General features: G+C 34.8%; 1 protein-coding gene across 2 annotated transcripts in view; it reads right to left on the bottom strand.

The window, feature by feature from the left end:
• Nucleotides 1-19,602, bottom strand: part of TBC1D32 (TBC1 domain family member 32) — a 206,466-nt gene that overhangs the window by 70,245 nt on the left and 116,619 nt on the right. For both annotated transcript variants that reach the window (XM_072765188.1, XM_072765193.1), the window contains 3 exons: nt 2,994-3,116; nt 1,693-1,801; nt 677-770 (listed from right to left, as the gene is read on the bottom strand). In XM_072765188.1, the coding sequence (XP_072621289.1) occupies nt 677-770; nt 1,693-1,801; nt 2,994-3,116 (326 nt within the window). The remainder of the gene's footprint in view (nt 1-676; nt 771-1,692; nt 1,802-2,993; nt 3,117-19,602) is intronic.

Here is a 19,602-nt window from a genome sequence, read left to right as displayed (position 1 = left end):
GTGGCTTACCACCAGTTATCTTACTTCTGGTCTCTCTTGTCCTCACATTCCAAATCCCAGACGTCCTGAACTACTCACAGTTCTCTGATATAATTTGCTCCTTTCAAGCTTCTGTTTTCCTTTGTCAAAAATGCTCTTCTATTACCCAAAAAAACACATATTTCAAGCCTTGCTTCAAACACCAACTTCCTTTGAAAGTGTCCTGCATGTATGCTACTAGCAGGCTACACATTTGTCTATTTAGTTCCTATCACACACTGCACTATCATACAGCTATCTAATTACTTGAATGTATTCTCCAAAAGTTTATAAACTCCTCTAAAGTAGATATCTGAACTTTTATTATTCATTATGTTTATATTTCAAGTCTTGAGGACACAGAACTTATGGATGGCATGCACACTAAAAAATATTACTCTGAATAAAGTCCTATGTATCTAGAATTCATTAAAAATCATAATTCCTTTTTTAAACCAAAAAGGGTTCTGATAAGAATCATTCAGTATCATAACAAATAATTTAGTAAAAAATTTACAAACCAACAGGCATAAATGTATTCACATACATAAGCTGAATGAAAAACTGCACTAATTTCCCATAATAATACTTTATCTTTTTTCAAATTATAACCACAAAAGCACAAAAATAACATCGCAGTTTATGGTAAATATCTCACCTTGTTTTAGATCAGCATTTCTTGTAACTTCTGACAGATAGCAGGTTGGTAAAGGATAGGATGAAAACATTGGCCAAGGATATGGATCATCACCCTAAAAAAGAAGACAAATGAGTTTAGGAAGTAAGATAAAATACTGAATTTTAAGTCTTTCTGAAATACTAATTTAAACTGGCTTTCAGGGACCCCTGGGTGGTTCAGTGGTTGAGCGTATGCCTTCAGCTCAACGCATGATCCCAGGGTCTGGGCATCCAGTTCCACATTGGGTTCTCTGTGAGAAGCCTCTGCCTATGTCTCTGCGCCTCTCTCTGTGTCTCTCATGAATAAATAAATATTAAAAATCCTTTAAAAATTAAAAAAAATAAACTGGCTTTCATTTCATAGGTACTAGAGTTGTAGCCTAACTAAAAGCTATTTGACAATTACAATTCAATTCTCCAAAGGATAATAACCAAAATGAAATGTAATAGAAATGACATTGCACAAGCCCTGAAGACAAATATATGGTAACTTGTTGTAGTAACTAAGACTGATAATGATGGCCTTACTATCTTTTTCCATGAAAGGAAAATTATAGCTTCAAAAGAACCTGTATTTCCTATATCGAAATAGGAAACAAATTTAAAAAACCAAACTGTTTATCTTGCAGTGTCAATCATTTCTATCTCATCTTTCCCAGACTGATAGAGCAAAAATGTACTTAATAAAAAAAAATTCCTTCAAGAGAAAGCCAAAGTCTACAAATACTGATGGAAGGAGAAATACTCAATATTGTTAATTAAACACAAAAAAATATGTTCATCTAATAAAAATTGGGTATCACAAAAGACAAAGACATCCAACATAAACATCACAGCAAACAAAAAGGCAACTTTTTAATGAAACAATAGCCTACTCTGCAATACAAACTAGCACTCACGAGCCCTCTGTCAGGAAGAATACTATTTTCATTTGAAAGTGTTTATTTGTATCCTATGGCTTTTCTAGTAACAAACAATCTTCTTTACCCCACTTACCTTTTCTAGTACCCTTGGAGGCAAAATTCGTTCCATGGGCCCACCAATAAAATTTATTCTAATAAGAACGTGATTTCTTTCTACTGATAAGCCATCAATTATGAAATGCCTGAAAAACAGACATATCAATTTTGTCATCTAAATTGAATATGAATATAAATCTTAACTTAGATTCAGTATAAAGAAAAAAGAAAATGTTCTATAGAAAAGTCTGGAAAATGATTAACAATGTATCACTTAAAAGGGCTAAATTCATTTTATCTTATAGCTTTCTTTGTCAGAAAACAAAGGACTGATAGAGATGTAACTGATATGAGATAAATATTAATAAAATAATATTTTGTCAAATATTACTGCATTTAAAGAAATGGAATTAAGACCTACATTATTTCTGCAATGACTTTTTCACATTTTTAGTAAAGGTTCCCTTAGATTCTAGGCCTAGTACCTTAAATTCAAAATCTAAATGTTGCTTTTGAAGTAGATTCTATACTTCCTCAGCTGGTTAATACCATCCTTCTATATCAAATCAAGAGAATCCAGTAATATGCCTGGTCTTCTATATTTTTCCAAACCAGCTAGAATGGAAGTATATATATATATACACACACACAAAATATATATAGATTTATACATATAAATAATAATATTACATATTTATAATATTTATATATTTATATATTAAATATATAAAAATATTTATATTATATATTTATAATATATTTATGATATTTATAATATATACATATATATTTTGTTATTTAATTACAGACATGAAAATAATACCAGTTTTTGAATGTGTATTCAATGAATGTCAGCCAAATTGAGGCAATGACAAGTATAACAGAAAAAAAATCATGATATTACCATAACTTCATTTCATAATAATCAGAATTTATGAATATGAACTGACATAATTAAGAGAATGAAGTAAAGATAGAGAGTAACTCTACAAGGGACATGAAATCAAACATTTTGTTTAATAAGTCATCTTACACATGCAGCCTGAATTTGAAGGTGGTGATACAACTTCATGGAACCATCAATAAAATCAGATCTTTAAGAAAAAGCTCAATTAAACAAAAACTTAGAAAGTAGTACTGTTCAAACCGTCCCCATGACCATTTATCATAAAATTTCTAATGGTGACATTTATGATAATTGCTTTTTACTTTGTTATTTAAATCTGGGGAAAAACATGAAACTATATGCACAAAATTACTGTCTTAACAGAGCATCTGTAAAAAAAGACTATTGTTACTAATATTGTGTCTCAATAGTTTTTTGTTTGTTGGTTTTACCTGTGGCTTTCAGAGGTCTCTAAGATATTTTCTTCTTGAGCATTTAGTAACATTTCAGATACTTGATACTGAGCCTCTAGCAGGAGAAGAGTGTCTAGATCACAGCACACCACACTTAATAACCTATATAAAAAGAGACAATAAAAGCAGATTTTATAAAATATATCCTAAAAGTTTAAGAAACTTTCTTGGTGTCTCAAAAGAATACCTCCACATGGGAATACAAATTTTATGAAAAAGATCACAGTTTCTTCAAACACATTTGTAATCTTTTTGATTAGTTATAGACTTCAAAAGTTCTTCTCATTGGAACATTATTTAAAGATCAGGGGCATTTTCTAATCTAGTTTTTTAATTATCTAAATGTAGGAATAGTAAATTCTCAGCTACTAATTTAGAAATTAGAGAACATTAGCAAATTCATAAAAACTGCAAACTGCCACCACTTGTATCAGCAATTACACAAGGAATGACAGACTAATTTTTCTACCCATCCAGGAAATGTTCATTAGGCAAAATGTCAATGGCTAACTTTATAATTGCCAGATAAAGCTGAGAACACCCAAACATACTGATCTATCTTTAAACATGCATGATTTCCACTTGTCTCCCAACATTGATAAAAGAGAGATAAGTGGAAATCATGCGGCTCCTGCTGCGATGCAAACGCATGTACACTGCACAATCTATGAAATATTCTTGCCAAGAAAATTAAACCTGAAACTAGCCAGCAAGCTATTACACATTACACTATCAGCTTACAGGAAATACAAAAATCAGAGAAATATGATGAAAGATGACCACAAGGAGGAAAACAGTAACCACGCCGAGAATTTGGAAAATCCCACACATTGTTATATATTATTTTTTCAGGGAAAAAATATGAAAAAGGGATAAGGTAACTTATAAATTAAAAGCAAAATATCAAGCAGATGTGAAGATTCTGTTCTGATTGTGATTTAAGCAAAACCTATAAAGTGCAGTTTTTAGTCACATAGGAAAATATGGGATAGATACTGAATGAGATCAGGAAAATGGTGTTAATTTTGTTAAATATAACCATGGCAAAGTGGTAATGCTTTTTTTAAATAAACAGGTCTTAAATGTTAGATATACATACCAAATTGTTCCTAGAAAATGGCATATCTGGAATTTGCTTTAAAGAACTTAAAAAATGTTTATGCAGGGGAGAGAGATAAAACAAGACTGGAAAATACTAATAACTGATAAAAGTAAGACAGGTACATGGAACTTCCATTATATTATTGCTCATTCTACTTCTCATATGTTTAAAAATTCTATGATAAAAAAGTATATTAAAAAGATAATATGAAGACAACATCAATTAGGAGGCTATGGTAGATTGAGTGGTTAGGGACAGTTTCTGTGAAAGGTGGCATTTGAGGAAACAAAAGATTCAAGAAGCAACCAGCCTTCTAATCATGCACTTCCTGATTGATCTTAGAGTTATATTCAAAGATGAGCACAAAGTCATATTTAGAAGAACACTTAGTGCAGAGTGGTCATAAGAGCAAATAAAAAATTTTAAGAGTCCAGTCATAGAACGGAGTTCAAATGTTTGAAGAGGATTTTATAGTGGTATACTATGCAGATTTTCAACATAGCAACTATATATGTTTAGATAAAGAATTATCTCCAAGTTATGTTAAATGAAAACAGAGCAGCACACAGCACTGTATATAGCAGTATCATTTGAATAAAAATGAAAAATCACTTGAATATACTCATAAATACATACTTGTTTTTTTGTTTTGTTTGTTTTTAAAACATTTTATTTAATTATTTTGGGAGAGAGAGAGTACACTCAGTGGGGTAAGGGACAGAGGGAGAGGGAGAAAAAGAGAATCTTAACCATGGAGCCCAGCATGGCCCTCGATCCCATGACCCTGAGTTCATGACATGAGCCAAAATCAAAAGTCAGATGCTTAACCAAGTGTGCCACCCAGGCATACTAAATATGTATTTGTTTTTACATAGAATCTCTCTACAAGGACAAAACAACTGGTAAGAATTGTTAGCTTTGGGGGTGAGGAGGAACATACTTCTGAGTATCTTTTTTAGTTTTTGAATTTGGTGCAATTGCATGTTTTACCTATTCAGTGGCATCCATAAAGAGAAAAAATGTTTGACAGACGCCTTTAAGAGTCAAAAATGGTGAGAGGAGTGAAGATCATGGAGTAGTAGGAAGCCCTTATGCTTGCCTCATCCCTTGATGACAGCTAGATAATTGTCAAATCATTCTGAATACCCAGGAGATCAATCTGAGGACTGGGAGAACAAACTGCATAACCAGAGGGAGAAAAGAGGCCACATCATGGAAGGTAAGACGTATGGTGATGTGATTCAGGGAAGAAAAGAATCTTGGGTGCTGCAGAGAGGAGGGAGCCCTGATCATGGAGAGATGAGAAAGAGAGAGAAAGAGAAACAGAACACAGGGGACTGCACAAGAAAGACACTTCTCAAAAACACTGAGAAAATAAGAGGAGCTGATTATCATAAGTTTTATAAACAGCAGAGCTGAAAGTCTGAAGTTTTAGAAGTCCATACCACTCCCAGGGTAAGCCAGGTGGGCACAGCGTGCTCCTGTAGAGAAAAAGGGCAGAGGCCCTGGAGCTGACTGTATGCTCTGAGGATCCCCTGGATCATGCTGGGCGAGTTCCCCTTCTTGGAGTGCATTTGAGAGAGGCAGCACTGCCTCTCAAGGGACAAAAGAGCTGTGGGTGCCATTAAGCTGCCCCATTCATTAGCTTATGAGCAGAGATGACTACTGAGGGCAGCTAATCTGGATACCGGCTTTTTGCTACACTTTATCATAAACTCCAAACCCCTGCACGGTCCTACAACTGCTTTTCTGGAACAAACTAGTACTAGCCAGAGCTTGGTGAGATTGGTGAGACCTTCCCCCAAAGGATCTGCACCAGGTTCCTAAAATTTGTAGTTTTGAAACCCAGCTGCAAGCCTAAGATAAAACAAAGGAGCACTAGGCCACCAGGTAAGCAGAAGCCTTAGACACAGACAGGGTGAAGGCAGGGATTTCACGGAAGCCAGAGATACAAGAGAGGAAACTGCTCTTCTGTGAGGACCTCTTGAACTGTGGTAGGTGTGAACTCCCCTGTCCAGAAACGAGAGAGGGCTGACATCATTTTTCACCACTCGCATCAGCACAGACCTTCAGGGAGGGACAGAGCGCATACAGTGGAGGCTGGAGCAGCTTACACCACACCCTGCCCCTCTGTGCTCTCCACCTGTCTTTTTAATAGGGCAAATATGATTGAGAGAGCAACAGCAGGTCCCTCCCCCAGAAGACCAGCTGCATGCTCTAGGTCTACTCATCAGAGTGCTACAAAGCTTCAGCTGTAGTGGAAATAGGCCCAGGAACAGGCTTTCCTAACACATAAAAGACAGAGACCTAGACGAAATGCCAAGATGGAGGAATTCATCCTAAAAGAGAAAACAAGAAGAGGTCACAGGCAGGGAGGCAATCAAAATAGATATAAGTAATATGTCTGAACCAGAATTTAAAACAAAATCATAAGTATACTAGCTGGCCTTGAGAAAAGCATAGAAGAAACCAGAGAAACCCTTAGCACAAAGATAAATGACCCAAATACTAGTCAGTCAGAAATAAAAAATGGTATAACCAAGATGCAAAACAGATGGGATTTGTGATGACCACAAGGACAGGAGAAGGAGAAGATGAATAAGTGATATAAAAAATAGAATTATGTAAAATAATAAACCCGAAGAGGGAAAGAAAAATTTGGATCACAAACTCATTTAGGAAACTTAGTGACTCCATAAAATATAATAGCATTCGTATTATAAGAGTCCCAGAAGAATAAGAGAGAGGAAAGGGGCCAGAAGGTTTATCTGAGCGAATCATAGCTGAAAACTTCCTAATCTGAGGAAAGAAAGAGACATCCAAATCAAGAATGCACAGAGAACTCCCATCAAAATAAACAGAAGCCTGCCAACACCAAGACATATCTTAGTAAAATTTGCAAAATACAGAGATAAGGAAAGAATACTGAAAGTTGCAAGGGGAAAGAAATCCCCTAACCTACAAGGGAAGACAAATCAGGTTAGCAGCAGATCTATCCAAAGAAACTTGCAAAATACAGAGATAAGGAAAAAATCCTGAAAGTAGCAAGGCGAAAGAAATCCCCTAACCTACAAGGGAAGACAAATCAGATTAGCAGCAGATATATCCACAGAAACTTGGCAGACCAAAAGAGAGTGTGGCATGATATATTCAACATGCTAAATGGGAAAAATCTGCAGCAAAGAATACTTTATCCAGCAAGGATGCCATTCAGAATAGAAGGAGAAATAGAGTTTCCCAGACAAACAAAAACTAATGGAACTTCATAAACACTAAACCAGCCATGCAAGAAATATTAAAGCAGACTCTTTGAGAGGGAAAGAAAAACCAAGAGCAACAAAGACCAGAAAGAAACAGGGAGAATCTCCAGAAATAACGACTTCACAGGTAATACAATGTCACTAAATGCGTATCTATGAATAATCACTCTAAATGTAAATGTAATAAATGCTCCAATCAAAAGACACAGGGTATCAGAATGGATAAAAACAAACAAACAAACAAAAAAACCAAGACCCATCTGTATACTGCCTCCAAGAGACTCCTTTTAGAGCTAATGACACCTCCAGATTGAAAGTAAGGGGATAGAAAAACATTTACCATGCTAATGGACATCAAAAGAGAGAATAGCCATACTTAAAATAGACAAAGTCACTTTTTAAACCAAGGACTGTAACAAGAGATGAAGACAGGCACTATATCATAATAAAGGGGTCTGTCAAATAAGAAGATCTAACAATTATAAATATTTGTGCCCCCCAACTTGGGAGCACCCAAACATATAAATCAATTAATAACATAAAGAAGCTCAGTGATAACAATACAATAATAGCAGAAAACTTTAACACCCCACTTACAGCAATGGATAGATAATTTAAGTAGAAAATCAACAAGGGAACAATGGCTTTGAATGACTCACTAGACCAGATGGACTTAACAGACCTATGCAGAACTTTTCATCCTAGAGCAGCAGAATACACATTCTTTTCCAGTGCACATGGAACATTCTTCATAATAGATCACATTCTGGGTCACAAATCAGGCCTTCACAAGTATAAAAGGACTAAGATTACACCATGCATCTTTTCTGACCACAATTCTATAAAACCTGAAGTCAACCACAGGAAAAAATTTGGAAAGACCAAAAATACACGAAGGTTAAAGAACATCCTACTAAAGAATGAATGGATTAACCAGGAAATTAAAAAAGAAATTAAAAACACATGAAAGCAAATGAAAATGAAAACATGATAGTCCAGAACTTTTGGGATGCAGCAAAGGTGGTCATAAGAGAGAAGTACATAGCAATATAGGTCTCACCTCTCTAAAATAAATAAATCTTTAAAAAAAAGAAAGAAAGAAAAGAATTCATCTCTCTTCTTCTCAAACTGTTCCAAAAAGTAGAAATGGAAGGAAAACTTCCAAACTCATTCTATGAGGACAGCATTACCCTGATTCTAAAATCAGACAAAGACCCCACTAAAAAGGACAATTATAAGCCAACGTTCCTGATGAACATGGGTGCAAAAATTCTCAACAAGATACGAGAAAATTGAATCTAACAGTACATTAAAAGGACTATTCACCATGATCAAGAGGGATTTATTCTTGAACTGTAGGCTGATTCAATATTCACAAATCAGTGTGATACACCACATTAATAAAAGAAAAGGTAAGAACTACATGATATACTCAAAGGATGCAGAAAAAGCATCTGACAAAATACATAATCTATTCTTGATAAAAATCCTCACAAAACAGGTTTAGAGGGAACATACTTCAACATCATAAAACCTATTTATGAAACACCCACAGCTAATATCATCCTCAATGGGGAAAAATGGAGAGCTTTTCCTCTGTCGTCAGGAACAAGATAAGGATGTCCACTCTTACCACTGTTATTTAACATAGAACAAAGTCCTAACTTCAACAATCACATAAGAAAAGGAATATACAAAGGAATATTACTCAACTATCTAAAAGAATGAAATCTTGTCATTTGCAACATTGTGGATGGAGCTAGAGTGTATTATGTGCTAAGCAAAGTAAGTCAGAGAAAGATAAATACGGTATGATATCATTCATATGTAGAAAATAAGAAACAAAACAGATGAACACAGGGTAAGGGGGGAAAAAAGATGGAAGCAAATCACAGCCTCTTAAACTATAGAGAATAAACTGACAGGGGAGGTGGGCAGCGGATGGCCTAAATGGCTTATGGGCATTAAGGAGCACACTTATTATGTTGAGAACTGGGTGTTATCTTAAGTGATGAATTAAATTCTACTCCCGAAACCAACATTGTACTATATATGTTAACTAACTAGATTTTAAATTAAAATTTGGATTAAAAAAGAATCAAATACGGTAATTCAATGTCACTCCCTAGGAATCTGGCAAAATAACTAAATATATATAAAACTAAGGGAAAAATCTGTCATCAATTTAGAGAAATGGTCCATACTTAGTTTATAAAACTAAAAACATTTTTTGCTAGATAAAATACAATAAAACCAAAAGACTCAGAGTTCTTTGAAGATTACAGTGTTAATTTGGCATTTCCCCTTTCTTATCCTAGAAATAACTTCATGGATTGAGGGGAGAAGAAAATAGCATAACATAAAAATTTTTAGCCATAAAATAAGTTGAAGGCAGTCAAGTGTAGCAAAAATAGAACAAACACTGATAGGGGAGGGGTAGAAATTGAGAAAAAAAATGTCATGGCTGCCCATGACAATAAAACACAACAAAATACCACCACCACCACCACCACCACCACCACCACCTCCCCAAAGAATAAACTCCTAAGTAAAAACAACACATTTCTCAAAATTGAGACATAGAATGTAGAGGAAAAACTTTATGGTCTGTTTGCAACAGTGAAAAAAGGCAGAAGTATCCCTGGTCCTACTATGTTTCTTAATAGGAAGAGGAAATGTGGAACAAGGAGTCAGACAGGCAATAAATTCATTATTGGTTATAGAGATAATTTTTAGTAACAAAACTGACTACCTCCATAGTCAGATGGGTGGGACAGCACAAAAAAGGGTCACACACACACAACTCAGGCCTATAGAAAAATTCCAGCTAACGGGAAACATGATCCTCTTTTCTCTTCAACAAGAGCCTCCTACAAACAGCCGATAATGAAGAGATTAACATCTCTTCAAATACCATGGGATATGTACAAAGGTGCTCCAAGAAAAAGGAGGAAAATAACAGGATGAACAGATGCTAAATACAAATACACACACAAACAGTTGCCATTAAACACTTGAAAACTATGACCAAATAATTTTCCATGAATTAAGTTGTATCAATGTATCAAAATACATTGTACTACTTATAGAATGTTATGTCAAAAATATTTAATAAAAGCAATGGGCTCCAATAAGCTCTTCACAAAGTAGAGCTGTACAAGCTCAGGGGAAAAAAAAAAGGAGAAAAAAAAAACAATTTAAAACATCAACTGGCAAAGCTAAGAAAAAAAAGAATAAAACTGTTATAAAAATTAAAGCACAATTGGAAGCAGAAAAAAAAAAAAGCAGACTTAAAAAACACTGAATAGGAGTGTGGAAAATATAATGGAAATAATTTAAATTGTCAATTTCTTGATGAGGAAACAGAACTAGCAGGACACACCTTAATGATATCAGTCAAGAGATTCTGTGAGAAAAGAAGCCATGAACCTAAGTATATAAAGTACGACATGTCCCAGGGTAAACTGCACCAGAATAGTCAACACTGAGACAGAGCCTAGTCAAGCTATTAATTAGATTTAAATTAAAAGAATCAGTGGGGTATCCAGGAAAAAAAAAAAAGATCAAATCACTAAGTGTGTGTCGGGGTGGGGGTGAGGTTAAGTTGGTTTCAGACTCTCCGCAACACCATTCAATACCAGCAAAACAATGGAATAACTACTAGGAAGAGGTGTAACATCAGAACACATTACAAAGGGATCCCTGGGTGGCGCAGCGGTCTGGCGCCTGCCTTTGGCCCAGGGCACGATCTTGGAGACCCGGGATCGAATCCCACATCGGGCTCCCGGTGCATGGAGCCTGCTTCTCCCTCTGCCTATGTCTCTGCCTCTCTCTCTCTCTCTCTCTGTGTGTGTGTGACTATCATAAATAAATAAAAATTTAAAAAAAAGAACACATTACAAAGCTGCAGTAATCTTTAAAGTAGTAATGATATGTGAATAAAAAAAAAAAAAAGAAAGAAAAAAAATCCAGACATAGACTCAGTTATCTAGAGCGATTTTTAATTACATCAAGAACAGACAAAATATCCTGAATATATGGAGCCAACGAAGAAAGATGTCAAGGATGACTTTATAGAGATATTTTGTTAGAAAAATAGGAAGGATCAACTAAGTAAAAAGGCTTTAAGTTATGAAGGTGTATGGAGACCTAGTGGTCTTTCTGCTTTCTCTAGGCTACTTATCAGTGAACAGGAGGTGAAACTGACCCTCAGTGTCCTCTGGTTTATGCTCAAAAGAAGGAGTCTATAGGATCTAGAGTACAATGAGATGGTCCAAGGTGAACTGGAGCAACTCTGAAAACAAATATATGCCAGACTGGATTCTCCTCATTAGAGAATGAGTAAACAGAAACTTTAACAAATCATGTACGACTTTTAAGATCTTACAAGTAATAGGAATAATGTAAAGCTTAGCAAATTTGGTCCTGCAATAAATTAAAAAACAGCAGACTGTGACCAAGTACAGCTCATTCCAGGAAGAATAGTTTAATATTAAAACATCTCCTGATGTAATTCATAACATCAGTATGTAATAGAAAAGAACCATATAATCATCAGATCAGATGCTTAAAAGCTACTTAAGATTCAACATCCACTCTCTATCCCCTGCCCTCAAAGAAATTCTAAGTAAATTAAAGAAAGGTTACTTCTTTAATTTGATTTTAAAAACAAATTTATCTCCATGCAAGAGCTAAAAGCATAAACAGGAAATGCATTCCCATTAAGGTCATGAGGAAGGCAAAATTGCCTATTATTTTTTAACATTTTCTAGAAGTTTAAGCCGAATGTAAAAAAAAAAAAAAAAAAAAAGATGAAAAAAAAAAAGCCATTATGAAAAGAGCTAATAATGTTCCTTTAGAAGATGATAAGGCTGTTTATTTGGAAACCACTCTTCCATGACACAAAATTCAATTTACTTAATTCTAAGAAATATTGGTTGAATACCTACTAAGTGCCAACCACTGTTTAAGCACCCAGGATACATCACTGAACACAACTGCACGAAAATCCCAGGCCTCATGGAATGCAAAATACTAGAGGGAAACACAATATAAAAAGTTAACAAAACACAGTATGGATACAACTAAAGCAGGAAAGAAAGTGAATACAGAGTTTTAAGAAGGAGGTGATAGGGATGGATAACTAAACGCAATTTTAAATAAGGTGGTTATGGAAGACCTCACCAAGAAGGTGACAAACACTTCATGAAGACCTGTTAGAAATGAGGAAGCAAGCCTGGAGCCATCAGAAGGAAAAGTGTTTCAGGCAGAACAGCTTGAACAAAGAACCTAAGGTGAGAGCGTGTCTGGCATGTTTGAAGAGTGAGGTGCCCAGTAAAACTGAAGAGGAATAAACAAGGGAGAAGTATTAGGAGATGAGGTCAAAGCAATATGAGGGGTCCAGATAACACAGGACTCTCTAAGGCCATTGCAATAACTCCAGATTTTTCTTTGATGACATGAGAAACCACTGGAGTATGGTTTTATCCTGATGAGAGAAACCTTGTGAGTATAGAATCGACGTGATCTGATTTGTGTTTTAATGGGATCACTCTGGTGGCTATATATAAAACAGACTGAAATTAGGCAGGGATTGAAAAAGATACACCAGTTTTAAAAAGCTATAGCCATAATTTAGATAAGATAGTGGCTTAAAACAGGGTTTTGTTTGTAAAGAATCTATTGATCAGAAAAATGGCTCTGTAATAAACAGACTCTAGGATCCGCAAGATGCCCACCCTCCTGGCACTCATGCCTTCCTGTGATTCCCTTTATAGGCAGGACCTGACTTGCCTCTAATCAGAGAATGTTAAAGGTGAGGAAAGAGATAGGATTATATGATTAAGTTACATAAGATTATGTGTCCTGCTTGAAGTCTCTCTCCTCTGCTGGCTCTGAAGGAACAAAGCAGTCATTTGGGGGAAGACACATAGCAAGGAACTGCAGATGGCCTCTAGGAGTTGGGGATAACCTTCAGCTGACAACCTACAGAGGCCTCTAGCCTATAGATAGCAAGTAAATAAGACCCTCATTCCTAAGATCATGAGGAACTACATTCCACCAACAGTTTGTGTAAGTTTGAAAAAGTTTGTGTAAGTTTGAAAGTTACCTAACTGAACTTCACATGAGACCACTGCCCCAGGTAGCACCTTGATGTAGCCTTGTGACACTGTGGACAAAGGACCCAGCTAAGGTGTACCAAGACAGAAACTGGCATAATAAATAAGTGTTGTTTCAAGCCACATGGTTTGTGGTAATACATTATAGACAAATAGAAAAAAGCTCCAACATTTATATCTAAGAAACTATAAGTATGTGTCATTTGGTTGATATGGAGAAAACTAGAAACAAGAGGAAAAAAGTATGTGTATGTAAATATATATGAGATACATGTGTATGAGAACTATGTAACCAGTAACAAAATACAAAAAAAATTTACATATAACATACCAGTAATAACCATTTAAAACATTACCATGGAAAATGAAATTGTGTTCACAATAGCAAAAATAACATAGAAGATAACAATGAGAAATGCATAGGCCTATATGTAGAGTGCTAAAACATATCACTATAGGATGTAAAAAATTTTACTAGACATAGTGCCTATCTAGATTAGAATATTAAATATTATGAAGATGTATATTTGATTCAGTTACAAAGTTAGTTTAAATGTACATTATGTAATAATTTAAGGTTTAAGCTTCTTATAAGAGTTCAACAAAATGCATCCACTAATAATCTAAAAGGAATATTTTAAAAGAGAATAATAGAAATAAATGAATAATTTGTATATACATTAAATCTTTATCAGATGCTTTTTCATATTCTAAATTTGGGAGAAGTATAACATATTTAGTCTCACAAAAATTCTATGAGGAATTTCTGTCTCTATTTCACATATGAGGAAACAGAAGCATAGAGAGGTCAAAACTCTAATATTACTCTGGCAATGTGATTCCAGAGCCCATGTTCTTAACCACAGATTGATACTGCCACATACTATAATACATACTGAGGACCATAATATTAAGCTACAAATATTAAATTCACAAAAGATATAGAAGGCCTCATTGGAAAAAAAAAAACAATTTAATGAGAGTAATTAAAGAACACTTAAATAGAGATACATATCATGTTTACAAACTGGACAACTCAGTATTATAGAGATGTCAATGAACTCACTATTGATCTAAAGAGTCACTCCAATAATAATTAAAATCCCAGTAGACTGGTTTGTGTAACAGACTGACTGTGAAATTTATATGGAGGGGCGCATAGGTGACTCAGTTGGTTAAGTGTTCAACTCTTGGCTTTGACTCAGGTCATGATCTCAGGGTTGTGAGATCAAGCCCTCCTGTACTGGGCTCTGGGCTCTGGGCTCAGTGGAGAGTCTGCTTGAGATTCTTTCACTATCCCTCTGCCCCTCTCCCTGCTCTCTCTCTCTCTAAAATAAATAAAATCTTTTTTAAAAAATTATATGTAAAGGAAAAAAGTAAAAGTAGCCAAGATATTTTTTGAAAAAAAAAGTGGAAAGAATTGTTCTATCAGTTGTTGTAATTTATTACAAAGCTATACTAATTAAAACAATGTGATACTTGTATAGTATGAAAAAAATCCAATTGAACACATTAGGAAATTCAGAAACAGACTTCTGCATATTCAGATACCTGTTTTGCAACACAATGAAAAATTATGCAGATATGTATGTATACAAATAAATATGTAGCTGACATTTCACATGTAATAGAGTTGTTTATAATAGCCCAAAGTAGAAAACTGGAAATAACCCAAATGTCCACCAACAGCATAATATATAAACAAAACACAATATATTCATACAATGGATTATGCAGCAATGAAAATAAATTAACTGAAATACATGCAACATTAATCTTAGAAATAATGCTACACAGAAAAGGTCAGGCATGATAGAATATACAGTCTATGCTACCATTAATATAAAGCTCCAAAAGCAGCAAAATTAAAATACATTGTTTAGGAATACATGCCTATGTAGAAAAAATATAAAGTAAACCAAAGAAGTAAATTTAGCCATGAAAGTCAGAATAGTGGTTACCATAAGAGAGAATGAAGGGACTCATGATCAAACAAAATCAAATAAAAAGAGAATAAGTTCTCTTAATATGTTTACTCAATGGGGATTATGTGGACATTTATTTTACAACAATTTGTTAAGTTATAGGTTTATATTTTATGTAATATTTATATTTTTAATATTTCAGAAAAATAACAACTATTATCTACGAATGCAATGGAAAAAACCAGTCATTACATCCATAAGTATAAACATGTAGGTAACAAATAAATCTAGAACATTTATAAAAAATGCATGCTCTAATAATTATGCAAAGATTCTTGTAAGACTCAATAATAATACTATTTGCTACTCAATTATGTAATCATCTAATAAACAGATCTTAATGGCTCATTAATTATACCAGCATATTTATATAAGCTAGCAGTCAGACTAAACATGGAAGGAAACGCCTAATTTTTTTTAGCCCAAAGATAATATTAAAGCCAAGTTTACAGAGTAAATAGAAGTGTGCAGATTATTTTATAGCCATTGATCTAGAAAAATGACCAGAAAAACATATCTCAAAATGTAAATATGAGTATGTATATAACCAATTGTTTATTTTTTATGAACAGAGAAAAAGTATTAAAAATAATTTAGTTAGTTTATATTAAAATATCAACAGCAAGTTACACTGGCAAAAATTTCAGAATAGTATGTGTATTTAATACATGTCTATCTCTCTCAGGATACGGTTAGAAGTAGATTAACTCTACCTACCCCAGATATAAACCTTCTTAGGTTAGGTATCATTAAGTTACTTTTATTGAAATAAGTTTCTGTACATCAAAAGACAAACAAAAGTCAAAGACCTTAGATGTTCCTTTATTTCTGATTTCATGTAATGCTAAGCAGTCTTATCCATGCTATTATAGTCTTGTGGCTCCTATAAGCCCAAACAGTCTAGCACCCTAGGTACTATGAAATTGCTATTTGAAGGTGGTAAAGATACAAAAGAGTTTGTCCATAGCAAAACTTCTGGAGGCATAACAAATGATTAAAGTGGGAAGGGATTCAGGCCCCTTTAGTAACTCTGTGAAAGCATTTGGATAACTGTGGTGATATTTAGCCAACTCTATTACCTCATTTGAACCAAGTTTATTGATGACATCTAATAAAATAACATCCAATAATCCAGCTTTCTCACCTTATTTCAGGTACTGAAGGCTAAATCCTTATCTCTATTAGACATTTAATGCTGCACATAAGCATTATTTCTAGACAAATAATCCACAGAAATCTTACTGCCACAAGGGGAAAGAAAATCTAATAAGTGAATTAAATTTTCTGTGAAGAAATACAGACATCCCTGAAATACATTACTCAAATAAAATGGCCACAATTTATAAACTACATTTGGAAAAAAGAGCAATATAAAATATTGATAGTTTCAGGATTTTTCCAGTCTTCTAACAGTGGAAAGCCAACCATGTTTTTATCGTTGATAACAAAATATTCTGAAATACTAAATACTGACCATGAGCCTCTGTGAACAAAGTTCCATATACATCAGAAATTGGAAGCACTGTTCAATCTGCCCAATGGTCTTGTCTTTCCCCAAGCCTTAGTGTGTTTTCATTATATGTAATAAAAGACATCAAGATAGTCTGCTTACAAAAATCAATTAACGAACCTTCTACAAATAGTAAGATAATGCTGATTTGTCCAATGTGAACACCAGAAGCAGTCTGCTTTCACCAACATGGAAAGTAGTAATACAACTATTAATTTTATCAAAATTTAGTCCAAGACCACCTTCATTGTCCTACCATCCCTCAGGTCACCAAGAAAAACTATTTATATAATGTTAACTGGACGTCCCTCAGTGGAAGGAAGTAGCTGGTACTCTAGATGTTTTATTTAAACATAGGTGTGCCAGAGAGTGAGATATCCATACAAATTGAGAGGTTTGCAAAACAGAAGAACATATGGAAGAGGGGGAAAGAGAGAGGAAAACAAACCATAACAGAATCTTTTTTTTTTCTTAAGATTTCATTTATTTATTTAAGAGAAAGCCTGAATAAGTGAGGAAAGGTGCAAAGGGGGAGGAGACAGAGGGGGAATCTCCCCCAGACTTCACGCTGAGCAGAGGCTCATGGCTCCATCCAAGCCTTGACCCCACCACCCTGAGATCATGACCTGAGCTGAAACCAAGAGTCAGACACTTAACCAACTAAGCCACCCAGGCACCCCAACCCTAAGAAACTCTTAAAGACAGAGAACAAACGGAGGGGTGATGGAAGGAGGTGGGCGGGGGATGGGCTAGACGGGAGATGAGCATTAAGGAGGGCACTTGTGTGATGAGCACTGGGTGTTGTATTTAAGTGATGAGTCATTGAACTCTACTCCTGAAACCAATATTGCACTGTATGTTAACTAAACAGAATTTACTTAAAAATTAGAAAAATAAACAAAAAGCCATTAAAAAAAACAACAAATTGAGAGGTTTGCCACCTCCGTGAAGTTTAAGTTGCTTAAATTGTTGTAGCCTAGAATGTTAAGACATCACATGCAATGCGCATAGTGCATTACTGAATCTTCTGTTTATCAAGAAGTAACATAATGCATAATTTTAGCCTCTCTGAATTCTGGAAGCAGTATCTGCCACATTTGGGTGTGCTGCTCGGAACTACCTATCAAGTAACCCTTAACCCTCAACTTTATGTGACCCAAAGGCTGGAATAAGCTCTGAAACCTAGGCAGGCTCCAAGTCAGGAAAATCTATCACTTGAGCCCTTAGTCCAGCGATTCAATGTTGATCAAAGTCTCAGTAATGGCTGATAAGATACTACAAGGGCAATACAAGATTTACACAAGATCTCCTATGATTTTGAGAATCCACGTTCTCTTTGTTAAATAAATATTCTTGTTTAAGGAACATAATCTCCAACACTGGTCATCACGGCCACTTGGTTCGGAAGCCCATCTGAGAAGCACTAGGATAGCTAAGGAAAGAGGCTGATCCATCAACAAAAGGAATTATTTTACCTCCTTTATAGGAGAGAGTCCCCTTCAAGGGCATTGATATGAGTCAAAAATATTATCTCAGTCTGGGTATATTATCAGAGGAGCATCTATATACCTCTTCTACCAATCTTCTTAAATCAATCTTCCAATCTTTTTTTACTCTGAGCCCCTGACCATCCAGGATAGCCATTAGGCATGTTCTATAAGCTTATATCAATATCTGAAGTCGTGTCTCTGTCTAAACTAAATAAATAGGTAGACATGCTACTTCAAAATTTTCCCTCCGAAAAGCTATAAAGCTATAGTAGCCCAATTCTAGCAGGTAGCATATCATGCAGCACCAGATTTAGTTTTTTCTTACTCCCTTGTCACCTACTTAGAGAAAGCTTCCCAGGAGCCATAGGTAGAGTCATGAATGTGTGAGCCACATGTTCATACAACTTACTTATGTTCTCAGAGCCAGTTTGATCTTTTATAAATACCACTTGCATCTGGAGGTAGAGTTATATGCATATAAAACTTTGTTTTGGAAAATCATATACCCAATAGCTAAAAAACACCATATTCAGAGTATCTTAGCACTTCAGTATTGCAAGGTTTTATGTCTCACATGATGCCATACTGAGTTTTCAACATACCATTCTACCATTATCTAAGATTAGCTACTTCGGAGAGATAAAGGTACATTTTAATACTAGTGAATATTGTGGACATTTGGTCAGTGCTTCTTTTGTTGTTAGTTTCTTGGTAAAAAGTGCTGTTTTATAGATTCCATGGCTTAATTTAGCACAATAGCTAAACTTACATAGGAAATATCCATGATCTAAACAACATGAATTCTCTCATCAGAGACGATCTAGCTAGTTACCATAGACTGCCCAAGTTGCAATAGAGAAAAACCAACATGGAACTCAAAATATAGCACATGGTCTGGAGAGACCAATCAGCTACCTGGTGGCAGGCTAATTACATTAAATGACTTCTTAAACCTGATACGAAATTTGACATCCATGGTCACCATGAGTCTCTACCAAATCTAGATCTCACCAACTCTGTACATAGTGATGTCTTACTGAAGGTCACGGTACCCATAAACACCACTTCTGACCAAGAAAATAACAACACACAATATTCACTGATCTTATAATGTACTCTCAC

The sequence above is a fragment of the Vulpes vulpes genome, chromosome 1, assembly GCF_048418805.1.
Source record: "Vulpes vulpes isolate BD-2025 chromosome 1, VulVul3, whole genome shotgun sequence".
In the NCBI taxonomy this organism is placed as follows: domain Eukaryota; kingdom Metazoa; phylum Chordata; class Mammalia; order Carnivora; family Canidae; genus Vulpes; species Vulpes vulpes.
Note: the sequence above shows the minus strand (reverse complement) of the source record. Positions and strands in the feature narration are given on the sequence as shown.